Below are 20,058 nucleotides of genomic sequence, written 5' to 3'. Positions count from 1 at the left end.
ATGAGGGGCATTATACTGTATGGGGCAGCTATGAGGGGCATTATACTGTATGGGGCAGCTATGAGGGGCATTATACTGTGTGGGCAGCTATGAGGGGCATTATACTGTGTGGGGCAGCTATGAGGGGCATTATACTGTGTGGGGCAGCTATGAGGGGCATTATACTGTGTGGGGCAGCTATGAGGGGCATTATACTGTGTGGGGCAGCTATGGGGGGCATTATACTGTGTGGGGCAGCTATGGGGGCATTATACTGTATGGGGCAGCTATGAGGGGCATTATACTGTATGGGGCAGCTATGAGGGGCATTATACTGTGTGGGGGCAGCTATGAGGGGCATTATACTGTGTGGGGGCAACTATGAGGGGCATTATACTGTGGGGGCAGCTATGAGGGACATTATACTGTGGGGGGCAGCTATGAGGGGCATTATACTGTGGGGGGCAGCTATGAGGGGCATTATACTGTGGGGGGCAGCTATGAGGGGCATTATACTGTGGGGGGCAGCTATGAGGGGCATTATACAGTGTGGGGGCAGCTATGAGGGGCATTATACAGTGTGGGGGCAGCTATGGGGGCATTATACTGTGGGGGGCAGCTATGGGGGCATTATACTGTGGGGGGCAGCTATGAGGGGCATTATACTGTGGGGGGCAGCTATGGGGGCATTATACTGTGGGGGGCAGCTATGGGGGCATTATACTGTGGGGGGCATTATACTGTGGGGGGGGCAGCTATGAGGGGCATTATGCTGTGTGGGGGCAGCTATGAGGGACATTATACTGTGTGGGGGCAGCTATGGGGGGCATTTTACTGTGTGGGGGCAGCTATGGGGAGCATTATACTGTGTGGGGGCAGCTATGGGGAGCATTATACTATGTGGGGGCAGCTGTGAGGGGCATTATACTGTGTGGGGGCAGCTATGAGGGGCATTATACTGTGTGGGGGCAGCTATGAGGGGCATTATACTGTGTGGGGGCAGCTATGAGGGGCATTATACTGTGGGGGGCAGCTATGGGGGCATTATACTGTGGGGGGCATTATACTGTGGGGGGGCAGCTATGAGGGTCAAAAACAGGGATTTTGCTGATACCCTCACTTATTTATTATATACAAAGTGAGTTAGAGAGAACCACAAAGGTGTATACCACCAATAATTGCTTATTAAATTATTTGGGAAAAAGGAAGAGAGGAAAAGAACTGTGGTTCTAGTAGGAAATAAAAATAATAAACTTTACTAATATATTTATGTTAAAATAATTCTATCTTTTTCAATGTAGGTCAAAAATAATTAGCAGTGCAGAAGACCCCTTGTCCTGCACTTAAAGAACAAAATTTGTCTTGTATATGTTTAATTGTAAGTTGCTACTATCATACAATATCAAATTGGACTTTATTGCTTACTAGAGTGAGTCAAGATCTGACTACACTGGTATGTTATGTGCACTACGTGTTTCAGCACTGGCTGTCAGTCTCTGAACATTGTATCTGCTGTTCTGTGTACACTGGTATATTATGTGCACTACGTGTTTCAGCACTGGCTGTCAGTCTCTGAACATTGTATCTGCTGTTCTGTGTACACTGGTATATTATGTGCACTACGTATTTCAGCACTGGCTGTCAGTCTCTGAACATTGTATCTGCTGTTCTGTGTACACTGATAGTTGCAATGTTTCTATTAGTAAATAGACATTGTATCAATTCCTTGGTTCTATGCTATGCACTGTTTGTGTCAATGTTGGCTAGCTAGTTCATAGAAATGTAAGGTTATTTAAATGCTCGTATTTACTGAAAAAATCAGCACTTGCTGCTAGTTGATATTCTCAAGATTGAATTACTGTTGGAGTATCGTGCTAGATTTTATAAAGTGTCTGTTTTACAATTTTTATATTAATATAACAGTCCACATTTATTTGTTTTGCCACACTGGTCACTTCTACCAGATATAGCAGTGATGCGGTAACCTGTGTGAATGAGCACTACAGGGCGTGCTCTAATTCTTAGTTGCTCAATGTCAGTTCCCACCCTGCGTTTGTGAGAAGCTGTGAATAGCAAAACTCTAAATGATGGCACTTTATAGTGTTAGAATGAATAAAAGGCTTTGTGTTCCACTTTTGCAAATGACATGCACCTACGATCCTCGTATTAGGGAACAGCAGCAATGCAGTGATCTAGCTAGGTAGCCTTTACGTAGGTGAACTTAGTGAGTGCTATAAAATTAATTAGAAATGCACTTGCTGATGTGCTCTATTAGTTATCTGCTCTCTGTTTATTATCACCGTGTTCACGGAGAGGCAGTGAATAGCAGCACAATGTTAAATTAGCTGGCCTCTATACGTCAGCTGGCTTAGTTAGTGCTGTCAGGGATTTTACCCTGCAGCGTCTTTCAGGATACTCGCACCACTCTCCTATAAGGAGCAGCGCTTTTGCTTTTAAGTCGTTGCCGACTATTGATTGATATTTGTAGGTAGCATTCGATTAAGCTAGGACCTTCAACATTGAATTAGTTAATATATCTGGACACCCAGGGGCATTATACTGTGTGGGGGCAGCTATGGGGGCATTATACTGTGTGGGGGCAGCTATGGGGGGCATTTTACTGTGTGGGGGCAGCTATGGGGGCATTATACTGTGTGGGGGCAGCTATGGGGGCATTATACTGTGTGGGGGCAGCTATGGGGGCATTATACTGTGTGGGGGCAGCTATGGGGGCATTATACTGTGTGGGGGCAGCTATGAGGGGCATTATAATGTGGGGGCAGCTATGAGGGACATTATACTGTGTGGAGGCAGTTATGGGGGCATTATACTGTGTGGGGGCAGCTATGGGGGGCATTTTACTGTGTGGGCGCAGCTATGGGGAGCATTATACTGTGTGGGGGCAGCTGTGCGGGGCATTATACTGTGGGGGGGCAGCTGTGAGGGGCATTATACTGTGGGGGCAGCTATGAGGGACATTATACTGTGGGCGGCAGCTATGAGGGAGCATTATACTGTGTGGGGGCAGCTATGGGGGCATTATACTGTGGGGGGCAGCTATGGGGGCATTATACTGTGGGGGGCAGCTATGAGGGGCATTATACTGTGTGGGGGCAGCTATGAGGGACATTATACTGTGTGGGGGCAGCTATGGGGGGCATTTTACTGTGTGGGGGCAGCTGTGGGGGCAGCTGTGAGGGGCATTATACTGTGTGGGGGCAGCTGTGAGGGGCATTATACTGTGTGGGGGCAGCTGTGAGGGGCATTATACTGTGGGGGGAATTATACTGTGTGGGGGCAGCTATGTGGAGCATTATGCTGTGTGGGGGCAGCTATGGGGGACATTATACTGTGTGGGGGCAGCTATGGGGAGCATTCTACTGTGTGGGGGCAGCTATGGGGAGCATTCTACTGTGTGGGGGCAGCTATGAGGGGCATTATACTGTGTGGGGGCAGCTATGGGGAGCATTCTACTGTGTGGGGGCAGCTATGGGGAGCATTCTACTGTGTGGGGGGCAGCTATGAGGGGCATTATACTGTGTGGGGGCAGCTATGAGGGGCATTATACTGTGTGGGGGCAGCTATGAGGGACATTATACGGTGTGGGGGCAGCTGTGGGGAGCATTATACTGTGTGGGGGCAGCTGTGGGGGGCATTATACTGTGTGGGCAGCTATGGGGGCATTATACTGTGTGGGGGCATTATACTGTGTGGGGGCAGCTATGGGGGGCATTATACTGTGTGGGGGCAGCTATGGGGGGCATTATACTGTGTGGGGGCAGCTATGGGGGCATTATACTGTGTGGGGGCAGCTGTGAGGGGCATTATACTGTGTGGGGGCAGCTATGAGGGGCATTATACTGTATGGGGCAGCTATGAGGGGCATTATACTGTGTGGGGGCAGCTATGGGGGGGCATTATACTGTATGGGGGCAGCTATGAGGGGCATTATACTGTATGGGGCAGCTATGAGGGGCATTATACTGTGTGGGCAGCTATGAGGGGCATTATACTGTGTGGGCAGCTATGAGGGGCATTATACTGTGTGGGGCAGCTATGGGGGGCATTATACTGTGTGGGGCAGCTATGGGGGCATTATACTGTATGGGGCAGCTATGAGGGGCATTATACTGTATGGGGCAACTATGAGGGGCATTATACTGTGTGGGGGCAGCTATGAGGGGCATTATACTGTGTGGGGGCAGCTATGAGGGGCATTATACTGTGGGGGCAGCTATGAGGGGCATTATACTGTGGGGGGCAGCTATGAGGGCAGCTATGAGGGGCATTATACTGTGGGGGGCAGCTATGAGGGACATTATACTGTGGGGGGCAGCTATGAGGGAGCATTATACTGTGTGGGGCAGCTATGGGGGCATTATACTGTGGGGGGCAGCTATGGGGGCATTATACTGTGGGGGGCAGCTATGGGGGCATTATACTGTGGGGGCAGCTATGGGGGCATTATACTGTGGGGGGCATTATACTGTGGGGGGGCAGCTATGAGGGACATTATACTGTGTGGGGGCAGCTATGGGGGGCATTTTACTGTGTGGGGGCAGCTATGGGGAGCATTATACTGTGTGGGGGCAGCTGTGAGGGGCATTATACTGTATGGGGCAGCTATGAGGGGCATTATACTGTGTGGGGGCAGCTGTGAGGGGCATTATACTGTGTGGGGGCAGCTATGAGGGGCATTATACTGTGTGGGGGCAGCTATGAGGGGAATTATACTGTGTGGGGGCAGCTGTGAGGGGCATTATACTGTGGGGGGGCAGCTGTGAGGGGCATTATACTGTGGGGGGAATTATACTGTTTGGGGGCAGCTATGGGGGACATTATACTGTGTGGGGGCAGCTATGGGGGACATTATACTGTGTGGGGGCAGCTATGGGGGACATTATACTGTGTGGGGGCAGCTATGGGGAGCATTATACTGTGTGGGCAGCTATGGGGGCATTATACTGTGTGGGGGCAGCTATGGGGGGCATTATACTGTGTGGGGGCAGCTATGGGGGGCATTATACTGTGTGGGGGCAGCTATGGGGGGCATTATACTGTGTGGGGGCATTATACTGTGTGGGGGCAGCTATGAGGGGCATTATACTGTGTGGGGGCAGCTATGAGGGGCATTATACTGTGTGGGGGCAGCTATGAGGGGCATTATACTGTGTGGGCAGCTATGAGGGGCATTATACTGTGTGGGGCAGCTATGGGGGGCATTATACTGTGTGGGGCAGCTATGGGGGGCATTATACTGTGTGGGGCAGCTATGGGGGGCATTATACTGTGTGGGCAGCTATGGGGGTATTATACTGTGTGGGCAGCTATGAGGGGCATTATACTGTGTGGGCAGCTATGGGGGGCATTATACTGTATGGGGCAGCTATGAGGGGCATTCTACTGTATGGGGCAGCTATGAGGGGCATTATACTGTGTGGGCAGCTATGGGGACATTATACTGTGTGGGGGCAGCTATGGGGGGCATTTTACTGTGTGGGGGCAGCTGTGAGGGGCATTATACTGAGTGGGGGCATTATACTGTATGGGGCAGCTATGAGGGGCATTATACTGTATGGGGCAGCTATGAGGGGCATTATACTGTGTGGGGGCAGCTATGAGGAGCATTCTACTGTGTGGGGGCAGATATGAGGGGCATTATACTGTGTGGGGGCAGCTATGAGGGACATTATACTGTGTGGGGGCAGCTATGGGGGGCATTATACTGTGTGGGGGCAGCTATGGGAGCATTATACTGTGTGGGGGCAGCTATGGGGAGCATTATACTGTGTGGGGGGCAGCTGTGCGGGGCATTATACTGTGTGGGGGCAGCTGTGAGGGGCATTATACTGTGTGGGGGCAGCTATGAGGGGCATTATACTGTGTGGGGGCAGCTATGAGGGGCATTATACTGTGTGGGGGCATTATACTGTGGGGGGGCAGCTGTGAGGGGCTTTATACTGTGGGGGGCAGCTGTGGGGGGAATTATACTGTGTGGGGGCAGCTATGAGGGACATTATACTGTGTGTGGGCAGTTATGGTGGACATTATACTGTGTGGGGGCAGCTATGGGGAGCATTCTACTGTGTGGGGGCAGCTATGGGGAGCATTCTACTGTGTGGGGGCAGCTATGGGGAGCATCCTACTGTGTGGGGGGCAGCTATGAGGGGAATTATACTGTGTGGGGGCAGCTATGAGGGGCATTATACTGTGTGGGAGCAGCTATGGGGGGCATTATACTGTGTGGGCAGCTATGGGGGCATTATACTGTATGGGGCAGCTGTGAGGGGCATTATACTGTGTGGGCAGCTGTGAGGGGCATTATACTGTGTGGGGCAGCTATGGGGGGCATTATACTGTGTGGGGCAGCTATGGGGGGCATTATACTGTGTGGGCAGCTATGGGGGGCATTATACTGTGTGGGCAGCTATGGGGGCATTATACTGTATGGGGCAGCTATGAGGGGCATTATACTGTATGGGGCAGCTATGAGGGGCATTATACTGTATGGGGGCAGCTATGAGGGGCATTATACTGTGTGGGGGCAGCTATGAGGGGCATTATACTGTGGGGGGCAGCTATGAGGGAGCATTATACTGTGTGGGGCAGCTATGAGGGAGCATTATACTGTGTGGGGCAGCTATGGGGGCATTATACTGTGGGGGGCAGCTATGGGGGCATTATACTGTGGGGGGCAGCTATGGGGGCATTATACTGTGGGGGGCAGCTATGGGGGCATTATACTGTGGGGGGCAGCTATGGGGGCATTATACTGTGGGGGGCAGCTATGGGGGCATTATACTGTGGGGGGCAGCTATGGGGGCATTATACTGTGGGGGGGGCAGCTATGAGGGACATTATACTGTGTGGGGGCAGCTATGGGGGGCATTTTACTGTGTGGGGGCAGCTATGGGGAGCATTATACTGTGTGGGGGCAGCTGTGAGGGGCATTATACTGTATGGGGCAGCTATGAGGGGCATTATACTGTGTGGGGGCAGCTGTGAGGGGCATTATACTGTGTGGGGCAGCTATGAGGGGCATTATACTGTGTGGGGGCAGCTATGAGGGGCATTATACTGTGTGGGGGCAGCTATGAGGGGCATTATACTGTGTGGGGGCAGCTGTGAGGGGCATTATACTGTGGGGGGCAGCTGTGAGGGGCATTATACTGTGGAGGGAATTATACTGTTTGGGGGCAGCTATGGGGGACATTATACTGTGTGGGGGCAGCTATGGGGGACATTATACGGTGTGGGGGCAGCTATGGGGAGCATTATACTGTGTGGGGGCAGCTGTGAGGGGCATTATACTGTGTGGGGGCAGCTATGGGGGCATTATACTGTGTGGGGGCAGCTATGGGGGGCATTATACTGTGTGGTGGCAGCTATGAGGGACATTATACTGTGTGGGGGCAGCTATGGGGGGCATTTTACTGTGTGGGGGCAGCTATGGGGAGCATTATACTGTGTGGGGGCAGCTATGAGGGGCATTATACTATGTGGGGGCAGCTGTGAGGGGCATTATACTGTGTGGGGGCAGCTATGAGGGGCATTATACTGTGTGGGGGCAGCTATGAGGGGCATTATACTGTGTGGGGGCAGCTATGAGGGGCATTATACTGTGTGGGGGCAGCTATGAGGGGTATTATACTGTGTGGGGGCAGCTGTGAGGGGCATTATACTGTGGGGGGGCAGCTGTGAGGGGCATTATACTGTGGGGGGAATTATACTGTTTGGGGGCAGCTATGGGGGACATTATACTGTGTGGGGGCAGCTATGGGGAGCATTATACTGTGTGGGGGCAGCTGTGAGGGGCATTATACTGTGTGGGGGCATTATACTGTGTGGGGGCAGCTGTGAGGGGCATTATACTGTGTGGGGCAGCTGTGAGGGGCATTATACTGTGTGGGGGCAGCTATGAGGGGCATTATACTGTGTGGGCAGCTATGAGGGGCATTATACTGTGTGGGGCAGCTATGGGGGGCATTATACTGTGTGGGGCAGCTATGGGGGGCATTATACTGTGTGGGCAGCTATGGGGGTATTATACTGTGTGGGCAGCTATGTGGGGCATTATACTGTGTGGGGGCATTATACTGTGTGGGGGCAGCTGTGAGGGGCATTATACTGTGTGGGGGCATTATACTGTGTGGGGGCAGCTGTGAGGGGCATTATACTGTGTGGGGCAGCTGTGAGGGGCATTATACTGTGTGGGGGCAGCTATGAGGGGCATTATACTGTGTGGGCAGCTATGGGGGGCATTATACTGTATGGGGCAGCTATGAGGGGCATTATACTGTATGGGGCAGCTATGAGGGGCATTATACTGTGTGGGCAGCTATGGGGAGCGTTATACTGTGTGGGGGCAGCTGTGAGGGGCATTATACTGTGTGGGCAGCTATGGGGACATTATACTGTGTGGGGGCAGCTATGGGGGCATTATACTGTGTGGGGGCAGCTATGGGGGGCATTTTACTGTGTGGGGGCAGCTGTGAGGGGCATTATACTGAGTGGGGGCATTATACTGTATGGGGCAGCTATGAGGGGCATTATACTGTGTGGGGGCAGCTATGGGGGGCATTATACTGTATGGGGCAGCTATGAGGGGCATTATACTGTGTGGGGGCAGCTATGAGGGGCATTATACTGTGTGGGGCAGCTATGAGGGGCATTATACTGTGTGGGGCAGCTATGAGGGGCATTATACTGTGTGGGGCAGCTATGAGGGGCATTATACTGTGTGGGGCAGCTATGAGGGGCATTATACTGTATGGGGCAGCTATGAGGGGCATTATACTGTATGGGGCAGCTATGAGGGGCATTATACTGTATGGGGCAGCTATGAGGGGCATTATACTGTGTGGGGCAGCTATGAGGGGCATTATACTGTGTGGGGGCAGCTGTGAGGGGCATTATACTGTGTGGGCAGCTATGGGGACATTATACTGTGTGGGGGCAGCTATGGGGGCATTATACTGTGTGGGGGCAGCTATGGGGGGCATTTTACTGTGTGGGCGCAGCTATGGGGAGCATTATACTGTGTGGGGGCAGCTGTGAGGGGCATTATACTGTGTGGGGGCAGCTGTGAGGGGCATTATACTGAGTGGGGGCATTATACTGTATGGGTCTGCTATGAGGGGCATTATACTGTGTGGGGGCAGCTATGAGGGGCATTATACTGTGTGGGGGCAGCTATGAGGGGCATTATACTGAGTGGGGGCATTATACTGTGGGGGGGCAGCTGTGAGGGGCATTATACTGTGGGGGGGCAGCTATGGGGAGCATTCTACTGTGTGGGGGCAGATATGAGGGGCATTATACTGTGTGGGGGCAGCTATGAGGGACATTATACTGTGTGGGGGCAGCTATGGGGGGCATTATACTGTGTGGGGGCAGCTATGGGGAGCATTATACTGTGTGGGGGGCAGCTGTGCGGGGCATTATACTGTGTGGGGGCAGCTGTGAGGGGCATTATACTGTGTGGGGGCAGCTATGAGGGGCATTATACTGTGGGGGGGCAGCTGTGAGGGGCTTTATACTGTGGGGGGCAGCTGTGGGGGGAATTATACTGTGTGGGGGCAGCTATGAGGGACATTATACTGTGTGTGGGCAGTTATGGGGGACATTATACTGTGTGGGGGCAGCTATGGGGAGCATTCTACTGTGTGGGGGCAGCTATGGGGAGCATTCTACTGTGTGGGGGCAGCTATGGGGAGCATTCTACTGTGTGGGGGGCAGCTATGAGGGGCATTATACTGTGTGGGGGCAGCTATGAGGGGCATTATACTGTGTGGGCAGCTATGGGGGCATTATACTGTATGGGGCAGCTATGAGGGGCATTATACTGTGTGGGCAGCTGTGAGGGGCATTATACTGTGTGGGGCAGCTATGGGGGGCATTATACTGTGTGGGCAGCTATGGGGGGCATTATACTGTGTGGGCAGCTATGGGGGCATTATACTGTATGGGGCAGCTATGAGGGGCATTATACTGTGTGGGCAGCTGTGAGGGCATTATACTGTGTGGGGCAGCTATGGGGGGCATTATACTGTGTGGGCAGCTATGGGGGGCATTATACTGTGTGGGCAGCTATGGGGGCATTATACTGTATGGGGCAGCTATGAGGGGCATTATACTGTATGGGGCAGCTATGAGGGGCATTATACTGTGTGGGGACAGCTATGAGGGGCATTATACTGTGTGGGGGCAGCTATGAGGGGCATTATACTGTGTGGGGGCAGCTATGAGGGGCATTATACTGTGTGGGGGCAGCTATGAGGGGCATTATACTGTGGGGGGCAGCTATGAGGGACATTATACTGTGGGGGGCAGCTATGAGGGAGCATTATACTGTGTGGGGCAGCTATGGGGGCATTATACTGTGGGGGGCAGCTATGGGGGGCATTATACTGTGTGAGGCTGCTATGGGGGGCATTATACTGTGTGGGCAGCTATGGGGGCATTATACTGTATGGGGCAGCTATGAGGGGCATTATACTGTGTAGGCAGCTATGGGGGGCATTATACTGTATGGGGCAGCTATGAGGGGCATTATACTGTATGGGGCAGCTATGGGGGGCATTATACTGTATGGGGCAGCTATGGGGGGCATTATACTGTATGGGGCAGCTATGGGGGGCATTATACTGTATGGGGCAGCTATGGGGGGCATTATACTGTATTGGGCAGCTATGAGGGGCATTATACTGTGTGGGCAGCCATGGGGGACATTATACTGTATGGGGCAGCTATGAGGGGCATTATACTGTGTGGGCAGCTATGAGGGGCATTATACTGTGTGGGCAGCCATGGGGGGCATTATACTGTGTGGGCAGCTATGGGGGGCATTATACTGTATGGGGCAGCTATGAGGGGCATTATACTGTGGGGGGCAGCTATGAGGGGCATTATACTGTATGGGGCAGCTATTGGGGGCATTATACTGTGTGGGGGCAGCTATGAGGGGCATTATACTGTGTGGGCAGCCATGGGGGGCATTATACTGTATGGGGCAGCTATGAGGGGCATTATACTGTATGGGGCAGCTATGAGGGGCATTATACTGTGTGGGCAGCTATGGGGGGCATTATACTGTATGGGGCAGCTATGAGGGGCATTATACTGTGTGGGCAGCTATGACGGGCATTTATATATATATATTATCAGACCTCTGCATTCCTTTTGCTACCCGTGTAACTGGTTTCCTATACTGGTATGTTATATACAAGGTGTTTTCTGGTCTAGTCACGTGATTGTCAGCAGCCCTAGCCGTCCCGATCCTGACCTTTATTACACTCCCTGCAGCGTCTCCGCATATCCCAGTATAAACGCCGCAGGTCACGTGATGATTTCCAATGTTAACACCTCAATGATCTTGTCTGAGGGCCCCACAGATATCAGACCAGACTGAAGCTCTAAAATGTGCACGAATCCAGGCAGGAGCGAAGGAGGCAGAGGAGCGCAGGAGGCAGAGGAGCGCAGGAGGCAGAGGAGCGCAGGAGGCAGAGGAGCGCAGGAGGCAGGACATTCATGGACAGGTTGGTGCAGGGATCGTCACAGACCCGAGAATCTCAGTTATGAGGAAAGATTAAAATAACCTATTTAGCCTTGAGAAAAGACGACTAAGGGGGGACATGATTAACTTATATAAATATATGAATGGCACATACAAAAAATATGGCAAAATCCTGTTCCATGTAAAACCCCTTCAAAAAACAAGGGGGCGCTCCCTCGTTTCTCGCGGTTTCACTGCATATTTTCCGCAGCAAAACACGCGACATGTGCAGGTAGACTAAGGGCTTATTCACACGTCAGTTATTGCCAAAAGAAAAAAACCACATTAGGCCAAAACGGAGCTGCCGGCAGAGATTATAGTTTCTACATTGTAGCAGCCTGTGGCCACGTCTCAGCATTACCCGGTGTCCGGCTCCACACTCCTTGTTATTAGGTGTCGGCTGTCATATTCTTTTAACAGAATTATTGATAAGGCCCCATGCACACGACCGTGCCCGCAATCACAGCCCGCGATTGCGGGCACGGCCGGCCGCCGACTGACAGCCGCATTTTCGGGCCGTGCTCACATACAAGTATGGGAGCACGGCCCGCAAAATGCAAAAGAACGGATAGGTTCCATAATTCCCGGAACACTTCCGCGGCACGGACACCCTTCCGTAGTGCTACGGAAAGGTGTCCACGTTCAATGAAAGTGAATGGGTCCGTTTTCTGAGAGTCTGTAACATTTCTATTCCAAAATAACTGGAGTTTACAGTCTGTGGCCACATACGAGTTATCATTTCTCTGACACCGCACGGATCTACCCAGGGGAGTAATCACTATTTCCTCCACCCAGGGGAGTAATCACTATTTCCTCCTCCCAGGGGAGTAATCACCATTTCCTCCACCCAGGGGAGTAATCACCATTTCCTCCACCCAGGAGAGTAATCACTATTTCCTCCTCCCAGGAGAGTAATCACTATTTCCTCCTCCCAGGAGAGTAATCACTATTTCCTCCTCCCGGGGGAGTAATCACTATTTCCTCCTCCCGGGGGAGTAATCACTATTTCCTCCTCCCAGGAGAGTAATCACTATTTCCTCCACCCAGGGGAGTAATCACTATTTCCTCCACCCAGGGGAGTAATCACTATTTCCTCCACCCAGGGGAGTAATCACTATTTCCTCCACCCGGGGGAGTAATCACTATTTCCTCCACCCGGGGGAGTAATCACTATTTCCTCCACCCGGGGGAGTAATCACTATTTCCTCCACCCGGGGGAGTAATCACTATTTCCTCCACCCGGGGGAGTAATCACTATTTCCTCCTCCCGGGGGAGTAATCACTATTTCCTCCTCCCGGGGGAGTAATCACTATTTCCTCCTCCCGGGGGAGTAATCACTATTTCCTCCACCCGGGGGAGTAATCACTATTTCCTCCACCCGGGGGAGTAATCACTATTTCCTCCACCCGGGGGAGTAATCACTATTTCCTCCACCCGGGGGAGTAATCACTATTTCCTCCACCCGGGGGAGTAATCACTATTTCCTCCACCCGGGGCAGTAATCACTATTTCCTCCACCCGGGGCAGTAATCACTATTTCCTCCACCCGGGGGAGTAATCACTATTTCCTCCTCCCGGGGGAGTAATCACTATTTCCTCCTCCCGGGGGAGTAATCACTATTTCCTCCTCCCGGGGGAGTAATCACTATTTCCTCCTCCCGGGGGAGTAATCACTATTTCCTCCTCCCGGGGGAGTAATCACTATTTCCTCCTCCCGGGGGAGTAATCACTATTTCCTCCTCCCGGGGGAGTAATCACTATTTCCTCCTCCCGGGGGAGTAATCACTATTTCCTCCTCCCGGGGGAGTAATCACTATTTCCTCCACCCGGGGGAGTAATCACTATTTCCTCCACCCGGGGGAGTAATCACTATTTCCTCCACCCGGGGGAGTAATCACTATTTCCTCCACCCGGGGGAGTAATCACTATTTCCTCCACCCGGGGGAGTAATCACTATTTCCTCCACCCGGGGGAGTAATCACTATTTCCTCCACCCGGGGGAGTAATCACTATTTCCTCCACCCGGGGGAGTAATCACTATTTCCTCCACCCGGGGGAGTAATCACTATTTCCTCCACCCGGGGGAGTAATCACTATTTCCTCCACCCGGGGGAGTAATCACTATTTCCTCCACCCGGGGGAGTAATCACTATTTCCTCCACCCGGGGGAGTAATCACTATTTCCTCCACCCGGGGGAGTAATCACTATTTCCTCCACCCGGGGGAGTAATCACTATTTCCTCCACCCGGGGGAGTAATCACTATTTCCTCCACCCGGGGGAGTAATCACTATTTCCTCCACCCGGGGGAGTAATCACTATTTCCTCCACCCGGGGGAGTAATCACTATTTCCTCCACCCGGGGGAGTAATCACTATGTCCGCTGCACCGGTGTTATAGGGACCATTCGAACATTATACCAGGTCTCCTCATAGATCCACTAGTACCATCAACATGTCAGAAGGACCCCCCCCCCCTAAGATGGGACACATGATAGACTCCCTGCCTCACATAGTGGTGGGGGGGGGGGGGGATATAGGTCGTGTGATTTAGCAGCCCCTGACTGAGACTGTTCATGGCAGCGCATTAGGTTAGTGTAATAAGACTTAGAGGGAGTTCACACGGAGTTTGACACGGAAACTGCATCAGAAAACACACCAAAAAACCGCCGAAAACGCCTCCCATCGATTTCAACGGGAGGCGTTTTGTTCCCGCAAGTGGAAAAACCATCTCACTGGAGAAAGGAGACACATGCCCTATCTACGAGCGTTTATGTCTCTGACCTCCCATTGACATCGATGGGAGGCAGAGAAAGCGTATTTCGCTGCGTTTTTTTTACCGCGGTGCTCAATGCTCGCGGGCGAAAAACACAGCGAAAATCGGCGTGCAGGGAGAGGAAAAGCTGCCTCAAAATTCCAAACGGAATTTTGAGGCAGATTTTCCGCCTGCAAAAAACTGTGTGAACCCGGCCTTAAAGGGCCCCCCACCAGCATCCACTTATTAACACCCAACATGGAGCGTCCCATCCAATGTCCCTCTGCGGCTGCGGTCTGCGCTGCACCATCACCGGTTATAGGACCCGCCAAGAACAATAGTCCTAGTCCTGAGGAGCGGATCCTTTCCAATAACATTTCTTGCGATTAACTACTCAACTGTATGACGGAGGCAGAAATGTGCAAACACCATGGGACGGATCTATTCTGCCGGGGGCAAATAATTAAACCGTCAACACAAAATGCCTTCTGTAAGCAAACTTTACTGAATAGATTTACAAAAATTCCAGCAAAAATAGTCCTCCATTTATCTGCGCCCCCTCAGGTTTCCCCAGGACGGGAGGTATTGGTGCTCTCCCGGCCCCCGTGATGTCACTTCCTTCAATAAATCCACCACGATCTGCCGAGAACTTCCTTCAAATTATGTTCTGTAGGGGAGAGGCATCCAGCCCAAAGCAAAGTTCTGGAAGACTGAGGAGCAATAGACTGTAAATTTATATCCAGTTGGAAGCATTTGATTGGCTGGAAGTAGTGCAGTGGTTTGTGCTGAGACATCCCGCTGGGAGAGAGGTAGAAGGGGTTGCTTTAAAGTGCTGATGACATTCTTTTTTTGCAGAAACACCACGTTGTTAAATACTGCATCGGTTGCTTGGCACTGTACAGACGAGTCACCCTGCAGCGATCATATCTGGTCACCGTATGAACTGGTCACCCTGCAGCGATCACACCCGGTCACTGTACGAACTGGTCACCCTGCAGCGATCACACCCGGTCACTGTACGGACAGGTCACCCTGCAGCGATCACACCCGGTCACTGTACGGACAGGTCACCCTGCAGCGATCACACCCGGTCACTGTACGGACAGGTCACCCTGCAGCGATCACACCCGGTCACTGTACGGACAGGTCACCCTGCAGCGATCACACCCGGTCACTGTACGGACAGGTCACCCTGCAGCGATCACACCCGGTCACTGTACGGACAGGTCACCCTGCAGCGATCACACCCGGTCACTGTACGGACAGGTCACCCTGCAGCGATCACACCCGGTCACTGTACGGACAGGTCACCCTGCAGCGATCACACCCGGTCACTGTACGGACAGGTCACCCTGCAGCGATCACACCCGGTCACTGTACGGACAGGTCACCCTGCAGCGATCACACCGGGTCATACTGCAATGATTATGGCGGTCACTATTTACAGTAAAGCAGAGAATACGGAGAGGTGCTTGTCGCATTATCCATCCCCGCGCAGAGACTTCACACATATCCAGCGTCTAGAAGTTGAACAATCTAGAGCCCGATATTTCCCGGAATCAACAAAACTGCAATTCATCTGGGGGGCATCGGACCTACAAGACAGAGAAGACGTGATCATTAGCACAACATATTCCATCACACCGCACCACAGGGGAGACGACAGTCCAGACAGCTGGAAACAAGCGCTATGGTAGCGGCGGCCGGATTACCCCGATATAAACAGAAGTACATTCCTTATAGACATCTCACCCCACAATACACAGCAGCATTATACTATATTGTTACTCACTCTATGGGTCCGGTCCACACTGAACCATCCAGCTGCCTCCACTCCCCGGACCCTGCGTCCTTCCTCAGGCCCACCCAGTAGTCACCGGACAGATCATGGAGCGATTTTAGCTCATTCTGCAACGTGAAGAAAAAGAAGCTTTTTATACAGAGTTGGTGTAACCCTGACGGAGGCCGGATTCACACGAGCGTGTGTGTTTTGTGCACGCAAAAGGTACTTAACAGCTCCGTGTGTCAGCCGCGTATGATGTGTGGCTGCGTGCTTTTCGCGCAGCCGCCATCATTATGACACTGTTTGTAGGTTTGTAGCACGTGGTGTTTTTTATTTTTTAAGGTTTTCATTCATACTTTTTACTGCTGTTGTGCGAATCACGCGCATCACACGGAAGTGCTTCCGTGTGCCATGCGTGGTTTTCACGCACCCATTGACTTCAGTGGGTGCGTGATGCGCGAGAAACGCACAAATATCAGACATGTTGTGAGTTTTACATAGCGAACACAAACTGCGTGAAACTCACGGGACAGTCTGCACGGCCCCATAGACTAATATAGGTCCGTGCGAGGCAACATCTACGGGGAAGGGGGCACAGTGCATGCGTGCGGGGCACATCTACAGAAGGGATTGTGTATTTGTGTTTCCATCGTCGCACGCACCCCCATGTTTTCCGGTTACCTGCGTCTCCTCGTCCACAGTCAGCAGCGTTCCTCCTCCTCCTTCTGTTTGGCAGAATTCCAGGCTGGATTTCCAGTCATTCGTGTCTCTTGATATGAAGAAACATTTATCATCGGACCTCATCCACTTATTGGGGCAGGAGGGGCAGTCACAGGCTAGAATGAGGGAGAAAAATATCAATGTTACTCTCCACCGGCGGCGTCTTCACTGCGGCGCCGCAACCACCTGCTCCAGCGCCGCATCCACCTCCTCCAGCGCCGCAACCACCTGCTCCAGCGCCGCAACCACCTGCTCCAGCGCCGCAACCACCTGCTCCAGCGCCGCAACCACCTGCTCCAGCGCCGCAACCACCTGCTCCAGCGCCGCAACCACCTGCTCCAGCGCCGCTTAATCTGGGCCATATATATATATATAAAAAAAATAAAAAAATTAACCCCTTCTCGCCGCAGCCCTTTCAGATTTTCATTTTTCCTCCCCACCTTCCAAAAGCCATAACGTCTTTCTTTTTCCGTTAATATAGTCCTATAGGGTATTTTTTTTTGCGGGACGAGATGTAGTTTTTCGTAGCGCCATTTATTGTCCCATATAATGTACTAGGAAACGGGGAAAAAATTATTTGTGTGGTAGAAAATGAAAAAAAAAACAGAGATTCCTCCATTGTTTTTTGCGCTTTGCTTTTACGGAATTCACTGCGCAATTAAAACAACATGTTACCTTCATTCTGCGGGTCAATACGATTACGGCGATACCAAATATATGGAGTTTTTTCGATATTTTACTACTTTTACAAGTAAAAACCGAAGTGTTAAATGAAAATTTATTTTGTGTCGCCAAATTGTGATCGCCAGAACTTTATTTTTCCGTAGATGAAGCCGTCATACCGCGTATTTTTAGCGGTATAATCTGTCGTTTTTAATAATACCATTTTGTGGTACATGTGACGGTTCGATCACTTTCTATTTCATTTTTTTGTGGGGGATGAGGCGACCAAAAAATTTATTCTGGCGTTTACAATTTCTATTTTTTTTTCCGGCGTTCACCGTGCGGGTTAATAATGATATATTGTGATAGTTCAGACTTTTACGGACGCGGCGATACCCATTATGTTTATTTATTTACTTTTTTACTATTCTCTAGGGGGAAATGGGAAAAGGTTTGTTTTTTTAATAAATATATAAATAAAAACAACAAAACTTTATATTTTACAAATTAATACTTTTTTTTATTCAAAACTTCGTTCATTCGCTTGCACGATATACTGCAATACTAATGTATGTCAGTATATGGCGATTCTGACAGGCCGGAGGCAGCGCTTAAGAGGTGCACAACGATGGCGGACCAGGGGGCCTTCATTAGGCCCCCACGCAGCCATAGCAATCACCGCCCCCCGCGATTGCGTTAAACTAGAAGTGCGCGTGGCCCCTTAGAAACAAATGCGTCAGGGCGCTATCCGTTCAAAAAAAAAAAAAACGGGTAGCACCCTGACGAAGAGAACTGAAGTGCGCACGCGGCCTAGGGCGGTGTTCACACCACCGTTGTCCTTCCGTTGAGGGGTTCCGTCTGAGCTTTCCGTCGGGTTAACTCTTCATCGCAAAAAAACAAACTGAAACCTCCGCTCCCTCGCATCACCATCGATCTCAATGGTGACGGAAACTTTGCTAATCGCGAGAGATCACAGTCTTATCCGCCAAGAACTGAAGAGTGAGAGCGCGCACGCGCACAGCTCCGATGCCGCTGCTGAATATACTCCCGCCGCCACGGAAGAGGAGAAGAAAAATCACATTCTTCTCTTCTGTTCCGTGGTGGCGGCGGTGGAGCTGCGCGCGCACGCTCTCCTCTCTCGCGGTGTCACTGCCGGTAGCTGACGGTTCAGGGGGTTATTAAAAAAATATACAACATGCACGTCGTCACGTATAGAAAGTCTCTCACCGGGACCACGAAAAGCCACAAATCCAAGGACTCCGCCCAGTATCAGCGTGCCGGTCAGCACCAGGGGTTTTTGTAGTAGACGTCCCACAAGCCGCGACCTCCAACACCGACCCTGAAAGAGACGCAATTATATCCGGCCCCACCTGCCGCCTCACCCGTTCTGTTACCCTTAAGGCCCTGTTCACACTGCGTGTATAAACCTCATTTTATACTCCAAACACACCAAAAAAAAAACCACCATGCTTCCAATTGACTTGAAAGGTAAAGTACGTTATTCGTGCTGCCGTGCACATGACAAAACTTTGTTGAAAAAAACAGTGGAAAAAAATAAGTCCGGTCAATTGTACGGCACGTAAAAAACGTACTACATTCCCTTAGTAAATGGGAGTCACAATCACGGCAAAAACAGCTGCATTTATAAAGTGCTTTACAATAACGCTAGCGTTTTACATTGTTTTTTAGCACCGTGTGAACAGAGCCTTATAATATTATAGACCCGGCACATTCTGCAGTAGTAGGTGACAAGCATGGGAACTACAACCCCCAGCATGCCATGCAGCAGTCCAGCAACAACTCACCTTATTGGAGCGGCTCCGCCCGGTCTCCTCTATGGGGGCCGATGAGCTGTCAGGGGGCGCAGGTGAGGGATCAGCCTCCGTGTCATGTGTCGCCCTCTGCTGGGGGAAGAGGTTGTCCGGTGGCAGTAGCGGGGAGTGTGGGGTGGTCGGCGGCTCATCCGGAAGATCCTCCATTGCTAACACTACAGCCGGCGGTGCGCAATCCCTCCTAGGAGCCATCGCCGTGTGAGCGGAGCCCCGCCCGACTACAACTTATATACTACTAGATCCCTCCGCGGTCATACGTCTTGATATCCCGCCGCGCTGCAGATAGTTCTTGCAGGTAGAACTACGGGGCGTCGCCGGGACATGTGGACGGAGTGACCGGGGGCGGGAGGAGGGAGATGGTGTAATAAATGTACAAAATGCAGGAACCGGATCAGAAATAATATCAGTTCTGTGTCCTGATGTATCCTCCAATAATGATTTACTACGGGACATATCCTTCATGTTATACATTAATAGAGGATATAATCTGTCAGTAAATGAGTAATAGAGGATATAATCTGTCAGTAAAGGGGTAATATAGGATATAATCTGTCAGTAAATAAGTAATAGAGGATATATCCTGTCAGTAAATGAGTAATAGAGGATATATCCTGTCAGTAAAGGGGTAATAGAGGATATATCCTGTCAGTAAAGGGGTAATAGAGGATATATCCTGTCAGTAAAGGGGTAATAGAGGATATAATCTGTCAGTAAAGGAGTAATAGAGGATATATCCTGTCAGTAAAGGGGTAATAGAGGATATAATCTGTCAG

The 20,058-nt window shown here is 51.2% G+C and overlaps 1 protein-coding gene across 1 annotated transcript; it reads right to left on the bottom strand.

The window, feature by feature from the left end:
* Positions 1-14,773: 14,773 nt before the first annotated feature.
* On the bottom strand, positions 14,774-19,498 carry LOC142759002 (C-type lectin domain family 2 member B-like). The gene is made up of 5 exons (XM_075860784.1): positions 19,259-19,498; positions 18,681-18,792; positions 16,752-16,906; positions 16,080-16,195; positions 14,774-15,882 (listed from the first exon to the last, which is right to left on the bottom strand). Exons 1-5 carry the CDS (start codon positions 19,475-19,477, stop codon positions 15,768-15,770), a joined length of 717 nt encoding a protein of 238 aa, XP_075716899.1. The 5' UTR covers positions 19,478-19,498; the 3' UTR covers positions 14,774-15,767.
* Positions 19,499-20,058: the final 560 nt, after the last annotated feature.

Source organism: Rhinoderma darwinii, chromosome 4 (genome assembly GCF_050947455.1).
Source record: "Rhinoderma darwinii isolate aRhiDar2 chromosome 4, aRhiDar2.hap1, whole genome shotgun sequence".
In the NCBI taxonomy this organism is placed as follows: domain Eukaryota; kingdom Metazoa; phylum Chordata; class Amphibia; order Anura; family Rhinodermatidae; genus Rhinoderma; species Rhinoderma darwinii.
This window is presented reverse-complemented; position numbering and strand designations above follow the sequence as displayed.